The sequence below is a fragment of the Alosa pseudoharengus genome, unplaced genomic scaffold (assembly GCF_046254945.1).
Source record: "Alosa pseudoharengus isolate Yale_2024_CS ecotype anadromous, Long Island Sound unplaced genomic scaffold, YU_APseudo_1.1 YU_APseudo_1.1_scf_15, whole genome shotgun sequence".
Classification (NCBI taxonomy): Eukaryota; Metazoa; Chordata; class Actinopteri; order Clupeiformes; family Clupeidae; genus Alosa; species Alosa pseudoharengus.
This window is the reverse complement of record NW_027468620.1, coordinates 24,703,831-24,725,489: the sequence shown is the minus strand read 5'-3', so window position 1 is coordinate 24,725,489 and position 21,659 is coordinate 24,703,831. Positions and strand designations below refer to the sequence as shown.

The following is a 21,659-nucleotide window of genomic DNA, read 5'->3' as shown; positions in this document are numbered from 1 at the left end:
ATCTCAGTGTTGCAGTTACCACAGTAATAGCAAAGGGCAAAGGCAATGTGTTGCTATGACACGTAAGACTGAAACCACCCCTGCTTTTAACAATAGCTCTACCGAATCACATGTTTAATGTTTGCTGTTGCGAGAGTAACTGGGTGGATATAATAGTGTCAAAACAGTTTAGCTACAAACTGACTGATACATTTGACTAGAAAAAAAGAGTCTTGTTTGTGCTTTGTATTTGCCAGCAAACACTGAGCTGTGCTGTTGTGAAAGTAAAAAAGGAAGAAAGAGACAGATAGTGTTTTTGTTATTGTTGCTTTTACTTCACTAATAACATTTAATCCTCACCTCCCATTTTTTTATATATTGAATAACATTGATCTATCCATTCTCGAGAACACCTCCTTAGATATACAGTATTTCCTGTGTAGACTACTGTGAAGAACTTTATGGGCCCATTGTAGAGGCAGTCAGATGTTCACTGTTTATATAAGGACATTGAGTGTGGTGGAAGTCATCCTTCACTTACACCACAGAGTGACAAGACAAGAGAGAAAGGAAATGATATGTGTTAACAAAGTGAACAGGAAATGGCTGGACTGAAGATACGTTAGTGGTTAACCATGGTGTTGTTTTCCTTTTTTTCTGGCCAAGAATGGAAACAGAATGGAAGCAAAGAACAAAATAATGTTGCTACACAAATGTTAACATCCTGTCTGCTTGTTTCTGTGAATTTAGCCATCAAATAAGGAAGATTGCAGACACAGTCATCAGGAAATATGCGGTGTGGTGCATGTAATGACAGGATAGATAGCATGACACACAGACACACTCCTATAAATAACTAAGACAATAGTGTCTGTATAAGTCTATGTCTTCTGCATACTTGTGAGGAGTCTCCCACTACTTCCCAGTCTTCGACACAGTCTGTATGGCTCTGATCCAGTCCTTACGCTCCTCCGGTGTAGCAGCTTGCAGGAAGTAGTGAACCTCATCTGAGGTGATAATCTCAAAGAGGTTGCCATCCACGTCATACTTCTTAGCTAGTGGATAGCAAGACAGATAAAGGTTACAGACAGAGGAAGGTATGAAAAGAATATAAGAGACAAAGGGATCTTTATCTAGATGGATTTAGATTAGATATGCAAGTTAGGAACACACCATCTGGGACATATTCCACTGCACTCACTACACAACCACGCAGGTGAATGGAACCGAGGGGATCATCCTCATTCTAGAGAAAGAAAGGATGAGATAGAGAGGAAAATAAGAGATGAAGAGAGGAGAGAGTGGGAGGGGAAAAACATGAGAGAGAGAGAGATGGTGTCGTGAGAAGCGTTAGTAAGTTCACCCACCTAGTGTGGTCGTGCAATTCTTTTTTACCCATTGATAATGGTTTACTCACTCTCGTTGGATCGTAGTAGTGAAGATATACAGGGTCATCTCTGAGAATAAACTTCCGAACCTTCCAATTTTTTCTTCTGTGGCCCTGTTTAAGAGAACAATGTGATCAATTTAGCTGCATAATTATGAAGAATGGTTTGTGTGCAGGAGGGGCGAGAAATGTGAAGGAAGACAGACCACAAGGGCGGAGAACATCCTGCTAAAACATTAGCAACAAATCAACATCAAAACCTGACGAAACTAGATCTATCATAAGTAAAGGGCTTTTCATGATTCTTTTTTTATTGCTAATGTCATATCTGCGGGTATTGTCCGGTACCTCAAATCCTCTTTATCATAAAAGAACAAGGATACATGGAGGTATTTAGAACATTTAATTATGCAAATAAGGTCTTTACTTGTTTGAGTAGACATCCTTGTTTGATGATAGCCCCTCGGAATTCCTCTTTCATAATTGAATCCTCATCACTTGAATAACCTTCACAAAAGAAGCCACTGTCTGCCTACAAAGATACACAAACATAAAAACTTAGTTAAACAAAATGTTGGTTGATAAAAGTTGAAATGATACCCACTTCACAGACAGATGCCATCCATGACAAGATAGGCAGCACTGTGTTGTTATTCATAGATTGTAATCCATTATTTCATTTCTAAGCAACAATAATCAGCTATAAAGACATATCTCAGCGATGTATTGATGTATGTATGTTTGTAATTTTTTGAATGCTGAAGTGCATCTAGGCTACAACACGTGCATACATCCAAGTTAAAAAAACAAACAAATAAGCTTGTGACTCACCACATTACAGTGTGGTTATCTGTTTTAACCTAGACTGATGAAACAGAAGCTCTGCCTCTGGCTGATATGAAACCCACTTCAAAGAGTGACAGATAATAAGGAGGTGAACATTTCACTCACAAAGTAGTAGAAGGCTTCAGGCTGATCCAGTAGAACTGATTCGGTGCCGCCCTCGGCCCCTGATTTGGACAGCTCCCCAGCTGGCTGCAGGAAGCCCTCGTTAAGCAGGCCCGTGGCCAGCATGAGCCCTTCCGGCCTGTTCCGGGCTTTCCCCTCAGACACCAGCCAGTCCACTACGGTACTGCCTGAACCAAGGAAAGGGTAGGATAGTGATAGGAAGGGAGAGAAGACAAGGGATGGAAAGAAGAGAGGAAAGGAGAAGAGAACAGATGAGAGGAGAAGAAAAGGAGTGCAAGGGGAGGGAGGAGAAGAGTACATTAATTGTATACATTTTGTTAAATGCTTATGGGCCCTAATTTGAAAAATGGGCAAAGTGCAAAGTCTTACGCCTAACTAAAGCTAACTTAATTAGGGGGGGGGGGGGGGATTTGTTAATTTAACAACAATGTCACACAATAACTATAGCTCATGCACAAGAACTTTGCCTGTTGACTCACTTTGCACTTTGACTTTAATTAGGGCCCCATGAGCAAGACCTTAACCACAGCCGTTGATGTGTCAGCTCAGTGCTTAACATACCACATGAGAATGAACCACAAAAGAATTGTGCATGAACTATACCTAAACCTGCCCCCCCCCCCATATATATATATATATATATATATATATATATATATATATATATATATATATATATATATATAAGAAATGTGTTGATAGACTTGATAGGCCCCGGGTGTTAAAAACAGTTCAAACTAAAAATCTGAAGTTAGAACCCCTTCCATAATAGAAGTGGTTTGTGCTGTAATAGTTGTATTACTGTGTGATCTGTTCAGACAGGCTGTACAGACATTTTATAAATATTGTCCTGTCTTAATATTGCTTGTATGATTCATATATTGTGTTATACCACAGAAGCAGTGGTTGTAGATCTTCTTTTCTTTCTCAAGCTTCAACTCTTTAATTCCATTGTCTGAGTCTCTCATTAAAACATAAAGTTCACTGTGGAAAAAAAGAGAACATGTTCAGAGAAGTGCTAAAGGTAAGTTGTCTGTTTGCAAAGATGAACGTAAACATGCTGCCATGAACTGCATGTTCAAAGAAAATGAAGTTTCCATTCAGAGACACATTTATATTAAATTCTTCTTGCTCTTGGAGTGGCGTTGTCACTTTATCCATATTTTTAGTAAAAGCATTTATTTTTTTTCAAAATCTTATTCATATCAGATTACATTATGTGTTTACATATGCAAAAGAGTTCTCATCTGTTGTAGAAAGAAATGGCTGATCTTTAATGCAATATCTACATTGCCCATTATCAGCAACCATTCATCCAATGTTCCAAAGGCACGTTTTGTTTGCTAATCTGATATAATTTTAAAAGGCTAACTGAGAAAACATTGAAAACTTTTGCAATTATGTAAGCATATTACGTAATCTGAAAACTGCTGCCTTGATTAAAAAAAACAATGCAACTGATCTCGGCTGGTATTCTGTCTATAATGGAGTGGAATGGACATTTCTAAGTGACCCAAAACTTTTGACCGGTAGTGTATATACATCATCTTACCAGGCTTGTGCAAAATTCCAGAATTGAATTGAAACTGGCTCTTAAATTCCAATTCAATTCTTGAATTTCACTTGCATTTCAATTGAGGTAGCAAACAGGAAGCAGAATTGCAATTCGAATTGTGCACAACCCTGCATCTTACTGTAATAATCTCCACACTTCCTTGACCTGACATGTACATTGCCATGGATTTGTCATACCTCAAGTTGACTGTGTCTGGCAGGCGAATGGATTTGCGTGTGGACTTCCTAGCAAATTTCCTCCCGCCCTGCAAACAGCTGATGGCCCTCTTGATGTCTTTTATCCAAGCTTCCCTCTCTTCCAGGTGAGTAGCCTGGAAGAAGTGGTCCTGGTTCTTCAAGGTGCTGATCTTAAACACAAGCTTTGGCAGGAAAAAATAAATATTGATGAGCTACATGCCCAAACTACGGTATGTTAAAGACAGTATAGCTATGTTACAACTGCTGCGTAGCAAAGTTGAGAAGGAGCAGTTGATGTATAAGTCTCCATATTAAGAGTGCTATGTGTGGTGGCACTGACCCATAGTGCTGGTATTTTACTGAAGTCTTCACAAGGTCTTCTTTATGCTTTATGTTAGGTGTTAACAAAAAACACCTACAAATAAGCTCTGCTGTCACACTATGCAAGACAGAAGTGCAGTGCAAGGTGCTGTCTGCCTGGGCAGTATGTGTGAAAGTGGATGTAAATAAGAGATGAGAGAGGCGGGATGTATACCTGTCTCTTGCTATAGTCCTGACATGGATTTGTGAGCTTCGCTCCGTTCAGGGGAATCATTCCTTTGGGGGTGTTGTCGGTCTTCTTCTTATAGAACTCCAGTCCATCATCAGATAACACCACCCAAACTGCTTTCCATGAGTTCAGTAGAGTGCCCTTGACCACAGGCCACAAAAAACATTTCTTATTTATGGGCCACGTTGAGGATTTAACTTCCTCAAACCCTCCTTTCTGTCTGTATTCAGTGGAGTTATTCAATCTAGTGACAATAAAACATGTACACACACACACACACACACACACACAGTTCATGTTGTCAGTTCATGTTGTCATGTTGCCACATGTGCAGGAAAACCACCAATGTTTGCACACACATGCATGTACTGTACACACACGGAAACACTAACACCCACACACAGAGACACAGACACACACACACACACATTTACACCCACTCTCTATCTCTCTCTCTCTCTCACACACACACACACACACACACACACACACACACACACACACACACACACACACACACACAGTCACACACACACACACACAAACAGAGTTCATGTTGTCAGTTCATGTTGTCATGTTGCCACTGTGCATGTGAACCACCAGAGTTCGCACACATTCACACACATACAGAAACACACTGTACAAGCAGACTCTTAAAGTCCTTGATAAAAAGCCCAGATTTCATCACCACTGCCCAATTTTTTAAAAATATAAGATATTACAGTTTTTCTCGATCATTTTGATACCTGTGTCAATCACGTTCTCAAAACAGTTAACACTCGTGTCTGAACAAAAGCACTCTGGACAAAATGACACATTTTGCTTGCAAAAGGCTGTTACTCTCTCAAAACACTTAAAACATGCAGCAAAAGCAAATCTTGCCTTCAAACACTACAACTTGTTGCCAATTCAAAAACACTCTTTAATCAATCATTACACACTGGACAACAAAATGCAAAATCTAGTTCTCAAAATGAGCATTTTTGCTATGTCTGTTCTTTCTCATTTTTCTGGTATCAGAAAAAAACTGTGAAAAGACAAAATGTGCTGAATAAAAAAATAATTTATTCATTCCTCCCAAGATGTAACTGTCATTGTAAGACATACAGCAAACACCTAGTAAGATACTGTAAATTTCATTGAACTACAACTTTCATCGAAATAGACCTACAGTAAACACCTTTTGTACTGTTTTCTCCACCAAATGCAATACAGTACTTTGTCTAAATGTGCATTAGATCCATACTTGCAAATAGCAACACAGAACAGACATCTCTTATGTATAATGAATGATTGCTGATTGAAGAATTGTGCAAAGGAGTTTCACACAGGTGTATCAGAGATTCAGACTTATGCAAGGAATCTATACCACCTGTGAAAAGATGTTTTCCCTTTGTTTAGCATGGGAAAACCAATAGAGTTTGGGGCTTTTGAATGACACCTGTGTTAACTGTTTTGCAAAAGGGTGTGAGAAATGTGTGAACCCAATGAAAATGTGTGAACACATTCGCAAGAGATTACTTCTGCTGTGCAAAGAAAGTAGAAGACTAAGGTCATGAAGACCAAGTGGGTTCTAGTTTACTTAAGCAGGTAAAAGCAATCGAGAAAAACTGTATGTTGGGAAAATCTGGTGAAATACACTAACTCCTGTTTAGTGTATAAGATTATCAATGGACTGGCTCCTCCAGTTCAAAATCAGTTTGTAAAAACAAATCCACCCACTTACAGATCTACACGTATAGCGCAGTTAGAGGAGACTGTGTAATTCAACTGAGAAAAAGTAGTTTTGGCCAATCTGCTTTTTCTATTAGAGCTGCACATGACTGGAACACAGTACCATCCTATATTAGAGACATGAAAACGTATGACATATTCAAATCCAACCTATAGAAGTGGCTAATCAGCAACCAGACCTGTCAACATTGAACAAAAAAACACAATAACACATCGCTATTGACTCTGCTTGCAGTTTTACCAGGCGACTGAACACTTAACCCTTAAAGGAGTACCGTCACACCGGTGTGATGGGAATGTTGGGAAATGAACGTTCTAAAGAATATCTGGGTTCATTGAATTCAACATAGAATTTTAGAACCTTCAATTGTTGCGGAACTTAGAATGTTCAAAAACCTACACCTTTAAGGGTTAACCATCCATGCCCCATGCTCTCTCTTCTTTTCTTTTCTTCTTTTCTTTTCTTTTCCCTCCCTCATTTTATTACTTATTTTCACTTGTTTGTCTTTTTTATAGTACATCTTATGTGTAAAGTGTTGTTTTATCTTTTAGGTCTGCAGTGATGTGTGTAGAGTTTCTTGTAGGCACATCTGGCCAGTTAACATTGGCCCATGGACAACAGATGCAAAATAGCAATTTTGGCTAATTCTGGCGCATTTACATTTTTATGTTCATTAATGTGCACTGTCCATGTCTAAATAAACCTTAAATAAATAAAATAAAATAAATAAACACACACACACACAAACACACATGATGTAGATGTTAATGTTCTAATAAGGGTCTGTTTACAATAATGTTCTATTAAATAATAATTTTTGTCATGGTATTGGTATTTAAGAGCAGTTAAAACTGTCCGGTCAAATTTGACCGCGAACAGTAAATTAAGGGGGGTAGCAACGAACAGTGTTTAAAGGTTAATTGGGATGCTGGTCATCCCCCTCCCTTTACCTTACATTGCTGAAAGCAACCCCATGGACAAATCAATATTTATGCCCCTTGGCTTCAATATTCAACGCACAAAGACAGTACCCAGTTGGTCAAAAAATGACTACATTTGTCATGATCCTGCCCGATCAACGATACATAGTGCAATAGCAATCGTTCCGGGCATGCATTGGCAATGTCAGAGACTTCTCTTTATCAAAACTCATTGTAGCATCAAAATTAGTTTGAAGCGATTCCTTTAAGGTAAAACAACTGCATTGTGTTGCTTTAGCCTTACCTTTTTAACCAGGTAGCCCTCTCTGATAATCTTTGGCTCCATGAGGCTCTCTTCTGATTGCTGCAAGGCTGCTAGGGTGAGTGTGTGAGTGTGCGTGTAAGTGTGAGCAGTCTACTTAAGCACGGCAGTTTGTGACTCTCTCAGCTGTCACAGCCCATACTGGTGTAACTTCTGCCTAGATAAAGAGGGAAGTTCTGCAATGGTGATTCGTCACATGGTCACGGCTTCCTGTCTATTTTCCACCAGCAGTGGGTGACTTTTTTGTACTTTAGGCAGAGTTAGGCTACTTACTAATGAACCCACCCTTTCTTTCCATTCTTAAAAGTGTTGATTCAAGTTACCTCCCTACTCAAGATATATCGTAATCTGTGACTCCTTTATTTCCTGTGTATATTACTGATTTCTTATAACTTATAACACTGAGTTTTGCAGACATGGAGTGATCACCTATTTATTTGGCTGAAATGTGAGATATTTTGTATCTGCTGATCTATTGAGTTATATAATATTTATCTTAAGTGATATTTAATGGCAATATCAATATCTCAATGGCATTACCTATATGATATTTATGATTATATTTATATTAAATAGCTCAATAACTGATCGAGGCTGTTACTCTCTCCTTTGTTTATGTAACTATACACACATAGAGAGACAGACACAGCAAAAGCAGTTAGAAGTTAAGGTAGAGAGAGAGAGAGAGAGAGAGAGAGAGAGAGAGAGAGGAAGGACACTATAGTACATGCAGCTGTTGTTTGAAAAGGAAGTACAAATGTGGTTGGAGTTGAAAATATCCTAACCACAACTTTCACTATCAGTATTTTCTACTTATATCAACATATAAAATGTGTCCTAACATATATTATATCTACTTGAGTTTAAACACATGCATTTCCATAGAATACCATTGCTTCTATGTCAAATCTGATTCCCAGAATGATCAGGTCATCATATTCATACAATGTGTCAATGTTTCCAGAGCAGGGGCTGTGTGAGGAATTTCCTTCCACAGAACTAAGACAAATTGTTGTGGTGAGGCAGAGGTGGACAAAGTACACGATTTCTTTACTTAACTGAAAGTATACTGTAGATCAGTGTTTCTCAAACTTTTTCAGACCAAGGACCACTTAATCAATAAAAAAAAAGCCTCACGGACCACCTAGCTAAAAATAAATAAATAAATTAGACCTACTTCAATAGTAAATTACACAATAGGCCTACTCACTGAACCACTTTGATTGTATTATTGTGTCAGAGAATTCATATGATTTAAACTGGCATGGCTTGCATAGGCAGTGTTGCAGAAATGTTTGGATTTACATACAAGTTGGTTCAATATTGCAAACAACTCATCTATATTATATTTTACCACGTCTGCTCGCGGACCACTTGGGCTAGCTTGCGGACCACCAGTGGTCCCCGGACCACACTTTGAGAAACACTGCTGTAGATACACCATGTCAAATATTACTCCAATACAAGTGAAAGTTGCAAAGTCAGATTTTTACTTAAGTTAAAGTACAGATGTACTTGCTTTTAAAAATACTTTAAATCAATCATTATTCATTTTCTGTTCACAAATCTAAAACATTTTCACTGCGGAATACAAAACCAGATAACTCAATTATGAGTAGGCTAGATTATTTATTGTTTAATAATGTAGGTTAAAGATCTGATCTCGCAAGCTCCATTTTTCCACAGCAGATCAGTCTGGCTTCTTGCGATGGAAAACATTTGGAGCCGTTCGCCAAACGAACGTAGCCTGGGAAAAACCCAGACATACTTCCGGTAAATTCGAGATTCGCTCTGAAAATCCGTCTGGCCAAGAACCAGCCAAGAACCCATTCTAGCCCATTTCCAATTTTCCTAGATCGAGGCACCAATCAGAACCCTTGAGGCGGGCTTTACACGATGACGATAGCGCACCCTGCCGAAGAAGCCGGGGTTTTTAAAAAAAAACATGGCAACGATGGCTGCTGCCGCTTGTTTGAAGCTGATATCACGTTGGTTTAAGTTTCTTAACTGCTTCATATCTGCAACAGTGGTAGGCTACTGAAAACTATTTGATATTCTGTTCATTTATAGGACTATAGTAGCTGGACACGTAGCCGACAGAAAACACATACTTTTGAGTTGGTGTGCTATGCGAGCATAACTCGAATGCTACACTTCAGTGTTTGCCTTGAAACAATTATTCTGGCATAGGCTAATTGCTTTGAACGTTTCAGTCTCTCGTCCCCCATTCCTGCTTTATATGTCCCGGTCAGCCAGAAAGAAAGGACGAATGAAACAAAATGCTCGTTTGAATGTGAACGGTTTTGCTCAGAGCTGAAAATGCAATTGTGTTTGACAGAGGGCAGATGTAATAGTGACAAAATATTAGCTTTCAGTGTGGCACGATGTCTTTGTAAATTAGCCTACGTTTAATTAAAAATTGGTTAATTCTTCCTGCTTCTCCCATCAACCAGACAGTGTTGCAAATGTGTGTTTCCGTCACTCTCTTTCATTGCTCTGATTGGTTTTTGGCCTCTCCTATTGCGTCCGAGGCATTTTGATGGGCGTCCGTTTGGGAACGCCCTTTGGAAATGGGCTGTGAACGAACCTTCCCCAGACCCACTCTCAGTAGACCTCTCCAGAATATATCCCGCCTCCTAACATCCGTATCCATCCAACTTCCGGGCGTGGATTGTCTATGGGAAATAACATGGCGTTTTGAAAGATCGTACCTGTCAAACTCTGTAGGTGACAAAGTAGAAAAAGCTGCTGGGCAGATTGGCCTACACACTTCTGCCATCTAGTTTCCACTGGATTTTTTGATTTTCGGTGCCGTTTGAGTAGTATAGTCTATAGTATACTACTTAAACGGCAACGACAATCAAAAAATCCAGTGGAAACTATATGGCAGAAGTGTGTAGGCCAATCTGCCCACCAGCTTTTTCAACTTCGCTACCTACAGATGTTTTACCGATATGATATTTCGAAACGCCATGTTATTCCCCATAGACAATCCACGCCCGGAAGTTGGATGGATACGGAAGTTACGGAGGCGGGACTTATTCTGGAGAGGTCTGTTACGACGGAGAAGGGTCTGGTTTTAACCGGGCTAAAACGAACGGCCAATCAGCGTTGGTTTTGAGGCAGGTTTAGATCATTGAGGTGGTTTAGATTAAGGGTAGCCAGAGAATGTCTGGGTAGCCTAGCTTGTGGTTGTATTTTCATTGACGCTCTGTTAGTACGTCATACGCTTCGTTGATCTGATTGGTTGATTTGGCCCGTCTATCACCAACTTAGGTGGTGATTGACAGATGGTTTATCCAATCAGCTAACCAGTAGGCCTATTTTCGCCCCTTCCCAAAAGTTCTCAAACGGAAAGTTCCCAGATGGATATGCCGAGCAAATGCGAAGCAATCCATCTGGTGGAGTCAGGTTATAAAGATCTAGCTATGTGGTGTCAGGTGATTGTCTAATTTCATTCCAATCTCGCAATGATCATGGAGGATAGCCTGATTAACACCAGACCACTTCTCAAATCTCAATTGCTAACAGGTTTATCTGGGTTCTCCCAGGCTACATGGAGGATGTTCTGATGAAGAATCTGTTAATGAATGAACTTCAAGATGGTCTATCGTATTATTGCATTTAAAGAATAAAATGTGGTTAAAAGTAGCAAGCACTTCATGCTCATATTTCAAATGTAGTGGAGTCAAAAGTACAGTATTTGTCTTTCAAATGTACTGGAGTAAAAGTCACAAGTTTCCAAAAATATTAATACTCAAGTAAAGTACAGACACTCAAAAATCATACTTAAGTACAGTAATTAAGTAAATGTACTCAGTTACTGTCCACCTCTGGGTGAGAGAGATAGCTTTGGGAGAAGTGTAGGCCAGAGCCATGACTGTCTGACTGTTTTGGATGGGGAGAGGCGCCCCCACTCTGCCAAATGCGATACAAACAGTGTTCGTCACAGAGTTCACCATTCACTTTGGTTCACAGTTTGCCAAGCATTTCTGTGTACTGCATATACTTCACATTTCTGGTGGAGCCATAGCCATACATCAACCTCTTTTTTGCAAAGACACATTAGCAGCTTGACCTGCCTATGCAAAGGACGGGTGCTTTGAAGAGTAGGGGAGACCGGGGCTGGTTGGAACAGGGGCAGGTTGAAACACTGTTAATATCCAGGCTACTAGAGGGAGCTGCAACGAAATTCCAACACTAAACTGACGGCCTTATTGAGTAGAGTAAACTCACGTATGTAACTGGTCTCCAGGTCATTAACCCTTTAGGTGAGAACAACATTTTAATTTTGTAGTGTCAAAACTTAGAATATGCACCTCCCACTAAATACATCCTAGAAGGGTAATAGTTAGGGATATAAAAAAAAATATTCATTATAATTGATTGCTAGGGGACTCATCTATATCTTAAAATGAAGTTTGAAAACCTGAGGTGACTGATATTAGCAGGCTAAAAGCATTTGTGCAAAAAAGTTTGACCTAATGTGGGCGGGGCAGGTTGGAACACTGATAGCCATCCCTATGGCTATTTTGTGACAAATCTATAAACTTTGTATTTTACACATAAAAACATCATCAATCTTTATTTTAGCATTGTTATTGTAATTACTGAACATAGTTTTACATTTGGAAGCATTTCAGACATTTTTAAACATTTGAAGTAAAAAAAAATCGGTAGAGACCAAATTGGTCTTGACGGTGGGCCCTACTGAAGAAAAACACACAGGAAAGACATCAACAAAGCCCTACAGGCAGTGATATAGATGAGCACTTCAAACAAAACCAAAAGGGGTACTGCAAAGGACTATAACATAGGTGTTCCAACCAACCCCGACTACATGTGCCAACCAACCCCGTGCATGGGGCAGGTTGGCACAAGTGCACAACACCACTTTAATCATATATAACTCAAAACAAGGGATAATTTGTTGACATTAAATGTATACATTTTGTAGCTGAGATCCCAAGCTTTCAGTTAATCACAATTTGACAATTTCAACGCATTGTAAGATGGAGAAATATAGCCAAGAGTGAAAAGTGTTCCAACCAGCCCCGGTCTCCCCTATGTAGGCTACTCTAATGTAATAGTAAATTCAGTTGTGTTCTACTTATAACCAGGGCTGCCAACTTTTCAAAAAACCTTGGAGTGAGATTTGGTGGGGCCAACCAAAATTTTGCTGTGGAAATTTTTGTTTGGCTCATTCAGCATTATACCGTACAGTAAAAAAAACGTACATCAGTGGTTCTCAGGTGTAGGGACCAGGCATGGACGGATTATGAACTTTCGGGCCCCTGGGCCCAGATGTATTAAGTGCTCCCCACTAATTTGTCGCATAATGTGGAAGGGGGGTTTGGGGGTCCTCCCCCAGAATTTTTTTAATTTGTTTGATGTAATTTCCTGTATTCTGGTGCATTTTGGGGATGGCCAATACTAAATTCAATCAATGGATATTGCCCTGCTTTTACTGCTTTTGTAAATGGAATCTTGATCAATTTAATTTGGCCTTTTTACTGTAACGTTGATTTACAAATATCCCCTCTTTAATGCCGAAGTGAAAGCAAATTTCTACAAAGTATTGTTAAATTAGATGTACTGCAAAACGATACAAAATATGACCGCCACTCAGTCCTACACATTCTCTCCGCAAAAATAAATCACGCACGTCAATTTGTCTCCATCTCCTACTCCATCCCCTAGTCTTGTAACTTTTGTGTGTGTGTTTATACGTGTGTGTGTGTGTGTGTGTGTGTGTGCCTGCATGTGTGTGCATGTATCTTTATGTGTGCGATTGCGTGTGTTCATGAGTGCGTGTATGTGTGCATGCGTAGTGTACAGTTACTACTACCCGGAGAGAAGAAATACTCTTTTCTGATTGGCTGGTGGGGTGGCTATTAATTCTGAACAATGGGACACCTATGAAGTAGATCTGGTAAAAAAAAAGTCACCTTTCCATAACAATGCTTATGAATGGTAACAACCATAGTAGGACGACGGTTGAGCCTGGAAGTAGGCTTTGCAATAATGGAATCAACTGTAAACAAGCTAACTGTCCATGCTATCGCTGTTATAGGGCCAAAGAAAGTTGTACAACAAACTGAACAAGTCAGTCTCTTTTTAAACGGAACTGCTTGTTTCCTTTGTGTGCTATAAAGGCATGACTATTGCCTATAGTGGCAACAGGATTAAACGAAACTTGTTATGCATTCAGAGGGTGTCAAAATGATCCTACGCTTCAAATTCCGTGCAGTTTTGAATCTGTCAGCCAGATAGGCATCTGTCAGCAAGATTTGTGCAATTAAAAGGCCACGTTTTTGCTTTTTCATTTTTAACTAGGTATTGCTATAAATCAAATGAGTGGATACAGGATGGGTTGACATGGCCCCTAGAGGCCAACATACAAAAAAATATTGGTCATCCTAAGCCCTACGGTTCTTGAGATATTCACAGAAAACTACAGGCCAGTTAGTGTTTACACATGAATTAATTTATTGTATGGCCCAACATGAACAGAATTCCACGAAACTTGGCATGCATTCAGAGGGTATCAGAATGATCCTACAACTCCAATTTTGTGCAGTTTTGACCCTGTCAGCCAGAGATACCTGCGATTACAACACCTCATTTTTGCTTTTTCATTTTTAACTAGGTGGTGCCTAGCCTCGTGAGACCATCCTGATCTCGCGAGCTTCAGATTTTCACTCACAGATCAGTCTGGCATCTCTCCGATAGAGAAAATTTGGAGAAGTTCACCAAACGAACGTCCAATCAGCGTTGGTTTTGAGGCAGGTTTAGGTGTGACACAACGAGAAGCTACTGTTCAATCTAAACAACATTACGACTTCCACGGATGAGATGAGCATAGCTATCGCTGAAGTTTTATCCGAATATTTGAGTATTCCTGGGGAAGCTAGGAGTCTGCAATGTAGCTGGGAGGAATGAAGGACACAGACATCCTCCACGGCCAATTCAAGTTAGTGTTTGGTAGCACTGAATCTTAGTTAGGCTACTTAACGAGAAGGAATATGCTTTCTTCAGACGTGTAGCCTACCATGAAAACTTGGTGGGGATTGTCGTTGATGAGGTTCATGTCACATACAAATAGTAGCCTAAGTTTAAAAAATTTTAACGTTAGCTAGGCTACTTACTTGTAGGCCTATGTTAAAAGATGCCATTAGAAGAACGCTTCGTTTATCTGATTGGTTGATTTGGACCGTCAACATAGGTGGTGATAGACAGATGGTTTATCCAATCAGCTAACCAGTATTTTCGCCCTTCCTAAACGCTCTCCAACAGAAAGTTCCCAGATGGATATGCGGAGCAAATGCAAAGCAATCCAGTCAGGTCAGGTTAGTGCTATACATCAAATGAGTGGTTAAAAAATGTGGTCCTCCTAGACCCTATGGCAGGGGTGTTAAACATAAGGCCCGGGGGCCAGATCAGGCCCGCCAGCAGGTTTCATACGCCCCCCCAGATGTTCTGGGAAATTAGGGAAAAAAAGATAGTCTTCAACAATGTGTAATAAGCAATATCTCTATGATACATTGATTAAACCTAGCACTACAAACCATCCTCAGGAAGGAAGAGGCTGAAAGAACTGACATGGAAGTAGGTTATTTCAAGAGAGAAATAGCGTTAGTAGCACATGATTTGTACTTGTTTGCTTATAAGTGGATATGGTAAAGGAGTATATCAAACAACCCATGCAGAAAAATTATTATGGCCATGACAATGACGGCCCTCACGAGGTCTCATTCCAACAAATCTGGCCCACTAGCTAATATGAGTTTGACACCCTTGCCCTATGGTTCTCGAGATATTCACAGAAAACTATGTCCGCCTTACTATCCTTTCGAACTCCCCGGTTTTTCAGTGTCCCGGGAATCGTTGACACAAAATTACTGAAGAAAAAAAATCCAGAAGAAAGAAACTCTAAACTGACTAAACCTATATGACCACCGCTTCGCTGCGGTCATAGTAATAAGAAATATATAATGCAAAATAAGCGATTGCACGTGAAAATACATACAAAACACACCCCATATATACAATTTCCGGGTGATCACATGACCCTCATTGCAGGTGTAAACAGTTGTTCTCAATAATCCGGCTCACAACCCAGACCATAGTCATTAGTTACAAAGCTGATGACCTTAAGCACAAAAAACATTGAGAGTGACACCCCCTATATACAAGTGACACTGTACACTCAGGGACCCCAACAGACAACCAAGAAATAAAAAAGAAATAAAAAAGAGAAAACATGACAAGAGACAATAATAATGGCAATACTGTGCATACCCCATCCCCAATATGTACAAACTGGCAAATAACCAGTATTCAAGTCTGATAACAGCAACAATGGGTAAAAAAATAGGTATCAATAAATTGTTGTAAGCCATTCATGTGGTCACAATATATCTTCACTGGTAGCCTACATGCAATTTTAAGTCCATGAAGCAAGGCATGTAAGGGCACCGCATGAGTTTGTAGCAAAACGAGTAACACGAGTCACCAAGGAGCAAGAGAAACACAGCAAGAGTCACAGGAGAGCTCTAGAAGAGCAGATAGACAGTCTTCAGGAGCTAGTACAGTTCACAGGAAAGGCCTCAGGTCAAAATCTTCATTCATTCCTCTGGGAGACAATGTCCCCAGAGTGTATATCCAGTATGCTTCTCTCCTCAGTAATAAGGAATTGACATCCCCCCCTCCTCGACTTGGGCACTTGACATGTTCAATACCTCAGGCTGGAAACGTTGTGCTTGGCCGTTGTGAAGTGTATCGCCACCGGGCTCTTGTCGTTGTGGTTACGGATGTTGGATCTGTGTTCTGTAATCCTTGTTTTTAGGCTCCTGGTGGTCTTCCCGATGTAGGCCAGCCCGCAGGGACATCTGAGAATATAAATTACATTGTTAGTATTGCATGTAATCACGCCCTTGATGCGCAAAGGTTTCCCTGTGAGAGGGTGATTGAATGTCTTTGTTTTTGTGGTGAAGTTGCACTGAGCACACTGACCACACTTGTAGTTGCCCTGGGGGATCTGACGCAAAAAATGGTCTGGTTGGGGAGGATGGTGGGCCCTTACCAATAGGTTTCTCAGATTGGGGGGTCTTTTACACACAACCCTTGGAGGTAGTGTGAAGCAGGTCAGAGATGGGTCAGAGGTAAGTATATCCTAGTGCTTTTTTTTGTATGATGGACTGGAACTTGTGACTGAGGGGTGAATACTGTACAATGCAATTTGGACGCGTTTCTGTGGCTGTGCGTTTTGGCATATATAGGCAATCAGATTGTGACATACCCTCGAAGCGCCTCCTGGCACTGGTGATGCATTCTACATGTATATAGGGGGTGTCACTCTCAATGTTTTTTGTGCTTAAGGTCATCAGCTTTGTAATAAATGACTATGGTCTGGGTTGTGAGCCGGATTATTGAGAAAAACTGTTTACACCTGCAATGAGGGTCATGTGATCACCTGGAAATTGTATATATGGGGTGTGTTTTGTATGTATTTTCACGTCTGAAGAAGGGTGATTACCCGAAACGTCACGGAAAAATAAAAAATAAAAACAAGTGGGAGCAGTAAACCCTGGTTGAAGCGGACTTTTTTTCTTTTTGGTCTGAGTCAAAGCCCAGACCTCAATCCGTGTCTGGACTTGAAAAGGGCTGTGCACCTGAGTAAAATAGCAGTATCCAGATGTGCAAGCCTAATTGAGACCTATCCATGCAGACTCCATGCTTTAATTGCAGCCAAAGGTTTATCTACTATGCTGACTTAAAGGGGGTGAATATTCATGGGATTGCTTATTTTGTATATTTTTAATTTATTAACATTACTTTGTAGAAATCTGCTTTCACTTTGACATTAAAGAGGGGATTTTTGTAAATTATTGTAAAAAAAAGGCCAAAATAAATAGAGCAAAATGTCATGAAAGAAGTAAAATAAGTAATGCACACATTTACATCATGTACATGAGCAGACAAGCCTAATGTAATTTCTTAACTGCTGACTTGCAATGTTAGGGACAGAGTAGGCTACAAGAGTGTAACAGTGTAACAGTAACAGTGTGCATTACCATCGCACTACATGGAAATAGTGTCCGATATACACAGGAGAGATGCTGAAATTGTAGTGCTAGGTAATTCCCCACAGCGGTTAATCAATATATTATTCGCTTTGGACAAAGGCGTCTGCCAAATTCCATACTGTATATTTGAGGTGCCCTTTGGATGGGAAACTGATTTACCAGTGATGGGAAGCCTATTTACCATCAAAAAAGTCACCAACAGAACAACCTTTGTGGGCAAAAACATTTCTAACAGAACAGCCTTGAGAACATTTCACTGGGGTTATCTGGGGTCTGTTTTGGTACGCAGTATAGAAAATGGACGCAAATGGGAATTCGTATAGTGTGTTTATTTATTTATTATTGTTCTTTATATGACTTCCCTGTAGGACTATTATTATTAATAGCCTACAATCTAACACACAGTACACTGATTATATTATTCATTGTGGTTCATATATTTGCAGCGAAGTGATTGAATGCACATAATGTTGATGGATGGAAACAATATGCTTGATCATTGTTACTTTATTTGAATGCATTTGCGTTTTTTTGCCATTATCTCATTAGATTCGTAGGAGACACGCTTACTCGGGGATTACAGACAGGGATTAGGCTATGCACAGGAAGAGCAGAAATTGCATTGAGGCCTTTCCTCGGCGATGCGTTTTTGCGATTTTGCCACACAGATTCACGTCACAGCATTTTCATCTGTGCCAGTTTTGCTTAACCTCCCACTGACACCTGGTAGCCTGACGCTTCGCCGAGAGTTTAAAGGTAGCATCTTTTGCAGAGGATAATGGCTGACATTCCCCAGCTGATCAAAGTCTCCGTATCGTTGAAAACGACGCCCAACGAGGGACCCGTGTTCTTCAAAACCGATGGGACTAGATTTGATCAGAGCAGGACAATAAAATTACTCACTGGAACGAAATACAAAATTGAAGTGGTCGTCAAACCCGGGGCGGTGCAGGCTACGTGAGTATCGTGTCAGGAGGTAAATAAAAAATGTTTCGGTAGTTGAGGTATTTTGAGGCAAATGTGGAGCAATGATTTCTGACCCATTACGCCCTGCAACTGGGCTTCGCTTCACCTAAATCGATTGACAGACCGAGGCCTTTATTGCAAACTAGGAAAAAAAAAACTCTAAGCATCGTGAAACTACATGGCTATAGCCTCTATATAATACATGCAGAGGTAAAATGCAACGAAGAAATGACTGCGAATCTGGTTGAATCTGGAGTGTATCTGTCATATTTTGTATACTCGCTATTGAATTTAGGACAGAGAGGGACCACATACAGCCATGAGATTATGTCGTCCAGTTGTCAGTGAAATCCATAGCCGATTATAGGAGTCCTCCATTTGTAACACTGCTGCCTCGACCTCACGCAGAGGGTAAACCTATACAACGTTTAGATTGGTTACATTTATTTTTTTCAGTTGAACTAGGTTTAATTAACAAGCAACACTGATGACAATGTGACCCTGTTCTGTCTTGAATGAATAGTCGATTTCATTGAAGATTTAAAAATCAATATAAAACCGCCTTGTGATGTTTATTTTGTACCACCCACCACACAGATGACATTGTCATATTTGATTTTGCATACAAGTTGCTATCTATCTATCTATCTATCTATCTATCTATCTATCTATCTCATCATTCATTTTCCACTAGTCCATCCTTTTACTCATTTTTGATAACCATCAGGACCATGACTATAGGGGGAGTGACCTTCTCCTTGGAGCAGCAGTCCAAGGATCCTCAGTCAGCAGCGTACACTGGCTTATACAGCACAGAAGGTGTGAACCATACCAAGAGTGGCGAGAGACAACCTGTCCAAATAAGCATGGAGGTACCATAATGATATCAACCTTTCCTAGATACAAAAGTGGTAATGATATTGATATAGAGCAGTTAACTTTTTTTTTTACTGTAATTGTTGGAAAGGGAACAGAGATGTTGTAGGATTGTTTTAGTGTCATGTTCAGGGGCGCCACTAGGGGGACGACTCTTATCGTACTGACAGGCGCCCCCCCCCCCCCCCTCCCCAAATAATAACTAATATCTAACAGCGCCCCTGCTCATGTTGAGCATATGTATGTGCCATACTCTATAGTAAGATATAGTTAACTGCTTGAGAGCATTATTTCACCATAAATACTCCTTCAAATGCAAACACCAATTAAGTTTTCAATGTTTGTGCTTTGTTTCAGTTCCCTGATGCTGGTCAGTTTGAGACAACGTGGCAGGTGAAGTACTACAACTACCACAAGCGGGACCACTGCCAGTGGGGCAACAGTTTCAGAAGCATTGACTATGAGTGCAAGCCTAATGAGACACGCAGCCTCATGTGGATCAATAAAGAGATGTTCGTCTGACTAGGGAATTGGAACGACTTGCTAGTCACTCCGCCTGGTTAAAAGTGATTGATAAAGCTCACTACTGAGACGTCATTGATCAGGCCGGTCAGTGGACTGTACATATCATGTCATTACCAGTTCCTGTTGCCTCAGTGTTCATGTGAACTGTGACCTGTGTGTGTTTGTGTGAATTAGGTGATCCAGTGGTGATGTGTGGGCGTTGTCATAATGTAACTGTGACATTTACCAGCAGTTGAGTCAATAATGTTTAATTCAGGCAAACACAGAATATTAACCAGTCCAATACAGATCCTGGAGAATAATGACCAGCTAGTTACTGGTGCCACTCTCAATATGACTGTCTAAAGGAGGTGGTATGCTCCTCCGTGCACATTTGCGCGCGTCGAAGACGTGTGTGAATGACGCGCGGTCACAATTGTTGGGAGGCCCACGATGCCCCTGCATGGCGTGTTGTCGCAATTCTCGTCATGCTCCCGTGCACCGACAAACACGCAGGACAAACAATAGTGAATCTTGTTGACAAAAAGAAACAGAAACAGCTCATATTTTTTAACACTGACATGACGTCACTGACAAGCTCCAAGTTCGCTAAGAGACTAAACAAATGCAGTGTAAACCAGGCCTATGAGAGGAGTGTTATAGCTGGCCATTATTTTCCAAGATCTGTATGTTCTTTTGTCTTTCTCAATCCCTATGCAGTTGTCTCATGTTCTACCTCTGGAGAGCACAATCAGAATGAGGGATACTACCCAAGTGCTGACAGATTCAAGGGTTAATTTAAATATCTTGTTTGTGAACTGTGATAGTGTAGAAAATAAGCTACCCTACCTGCCTACATATCAGTTCTGATCTGTGTTTGTTTGTGAAATATTTTGTATTTCCAGTCACGTCAGAACCTAAATAGAAAGTGCATTTGCACACATTTGTATTTTGGCCATAAATAAACCAGAGACATTTTTAAAAGCTTAAGTTATTGTTAAAGTTATGATTTTGTGATCTAGAGCGTTGCAAATAAAATCAAAGTGCAATATTATAACACAGAGTATGCACTGACCAAACCTCTATCTATCTTACTTGCATGTGCCAAAGCTATGTACAAATTGAATAGAGTATGGGCCTGTTTGAGGTGTTCCTCAAGGGTTTCTGGGCTTTTCGAGATGAAGCGCAGTACTGAAAAGCATCTGCAGATGGTGCTAGTTTATCGAAAGAACCGCAAAACGATTTAAAATAGGTCTGTGAACTCTGATAGCAACATAAATGATATAAAATGGATAAAGCAATATAAGCCAGATAGCCAAACAGGATTTTCCTGAAATAGGTAGGAAATTTACGCAGTCAGGGTGAAAATGCATTCTATGTTGATTAGGCCGATTGCTCTCTCAATCTGGCTGATCAAACACATATGCTTAAGCCTCTGTATGACCATTTAAAACATAATTTTACGCTTATTTAAATATGCTCAGCCACTTTACGCACATATCCAAGAAAATACAAAACAGGCCATAATGCTGCATGAGGCAACCGACCCGCTTCCTAGAATGTGCTTATCCGTTCGCATCTAGTCGAGCTCTACCTTACAATAAACCAAAA

At 40.2% G+C, this 21,659-nt stretch overlaps 2 protein-coding genes across 2 annotated transcripts; one reads left to right on the top strand and one right to left on the bottom strand.

Moving 5' to 3' along the window:
• Positions 1-290: 290 nt before the first annotated feature.
• Positions 291-7,741, bottom strand: plek (pleckstrin). Its single transcript, XM_076285984.1, has 9 exons — positions 7,597-7,741; positions 4,623-4,778; positions 4,088-4,269; positions 3,228-3,319; positions 2,318-2,502; positions 1,794-1,898; positions 1,397-1,480; positions 1,153-1,225; positions 291-1,034 (listed from the first exon to the last, which is right to left on the bottom strand). Exons 1-9 carry the CDS (start codon positions 7,636-7,638, stop codon positions 895-897), a joined length of 1,059 nt encoding a protein of 352 aa, XP_076142099.1. The 5' UTR covers positions 7,639-7,741; the 3' UTR covers positions 291-894.
• A 10,739-nt stretch (positions 7,742-18,480) lies between these two features.
• cnrip1b (cannabinoid receptor interacting protein 1b) lies at positions 18,481-20,066 on the top strand. The gene is made up of 3 exons (XM_076285099.1): positions 18,481-18,659; positions 19,396-19,540; positions 19,902-20,066. The coding sequence occupies exons 1-3, from the start codon at positions 18,481-18,483 to the stop codon at positions 20,064-20,066; spliced, it is 489 nt and encodes a 162-aa protein (XP_076141214.1).
• Positions 20,067-21,659: the final 1,593 nt, after the last annotated feature.

Bases quoted from the DNA above. Each gene is read 5' to 3' on its own strand.
- plek (XM_076285984.1), bottom strand. From the start codon at position 7,638: ATGGAGCCAAAGATTATCAGAGAGGGCTACCTGGTTAAAAAG. The intron at 2,503-3,227 runs GTATAACACAAT...TCCTTGGTTCAG, and splicing joins CTACAACCACTGCTTCTGTG to GCAGTACCGTAGTGGACTGG. The intron at 1,226-1,396 runs GTGAGTAAACCA...TTCTTTCTCTAG, and splicing joins ACTACTACGATCCAACGAGA to AATGAGGATGATCCCCTCGG.
- cnrip1b (XM_076285099.1), top strand. From the start codon at position 18,481: ATGGCTGACATTCCCCAGCTGATCAAAGTCTCCGTATCGTTGAAAACG. The intron at 18,660-19,395 runs GTGAGTATCGTG...GATAACCATCAG, and splicing joins CCCGGGGCGGTGCAGGCTAC to GACCATGACTATAGGGGGAG. The intron at 19,541-19,901 runs GTACCATAATGA...GCTTTGTTTCAG, and splicing joins CTGTCCAAATAAGCATGGAG to TTCCCTGATGCTGGTCAGTT.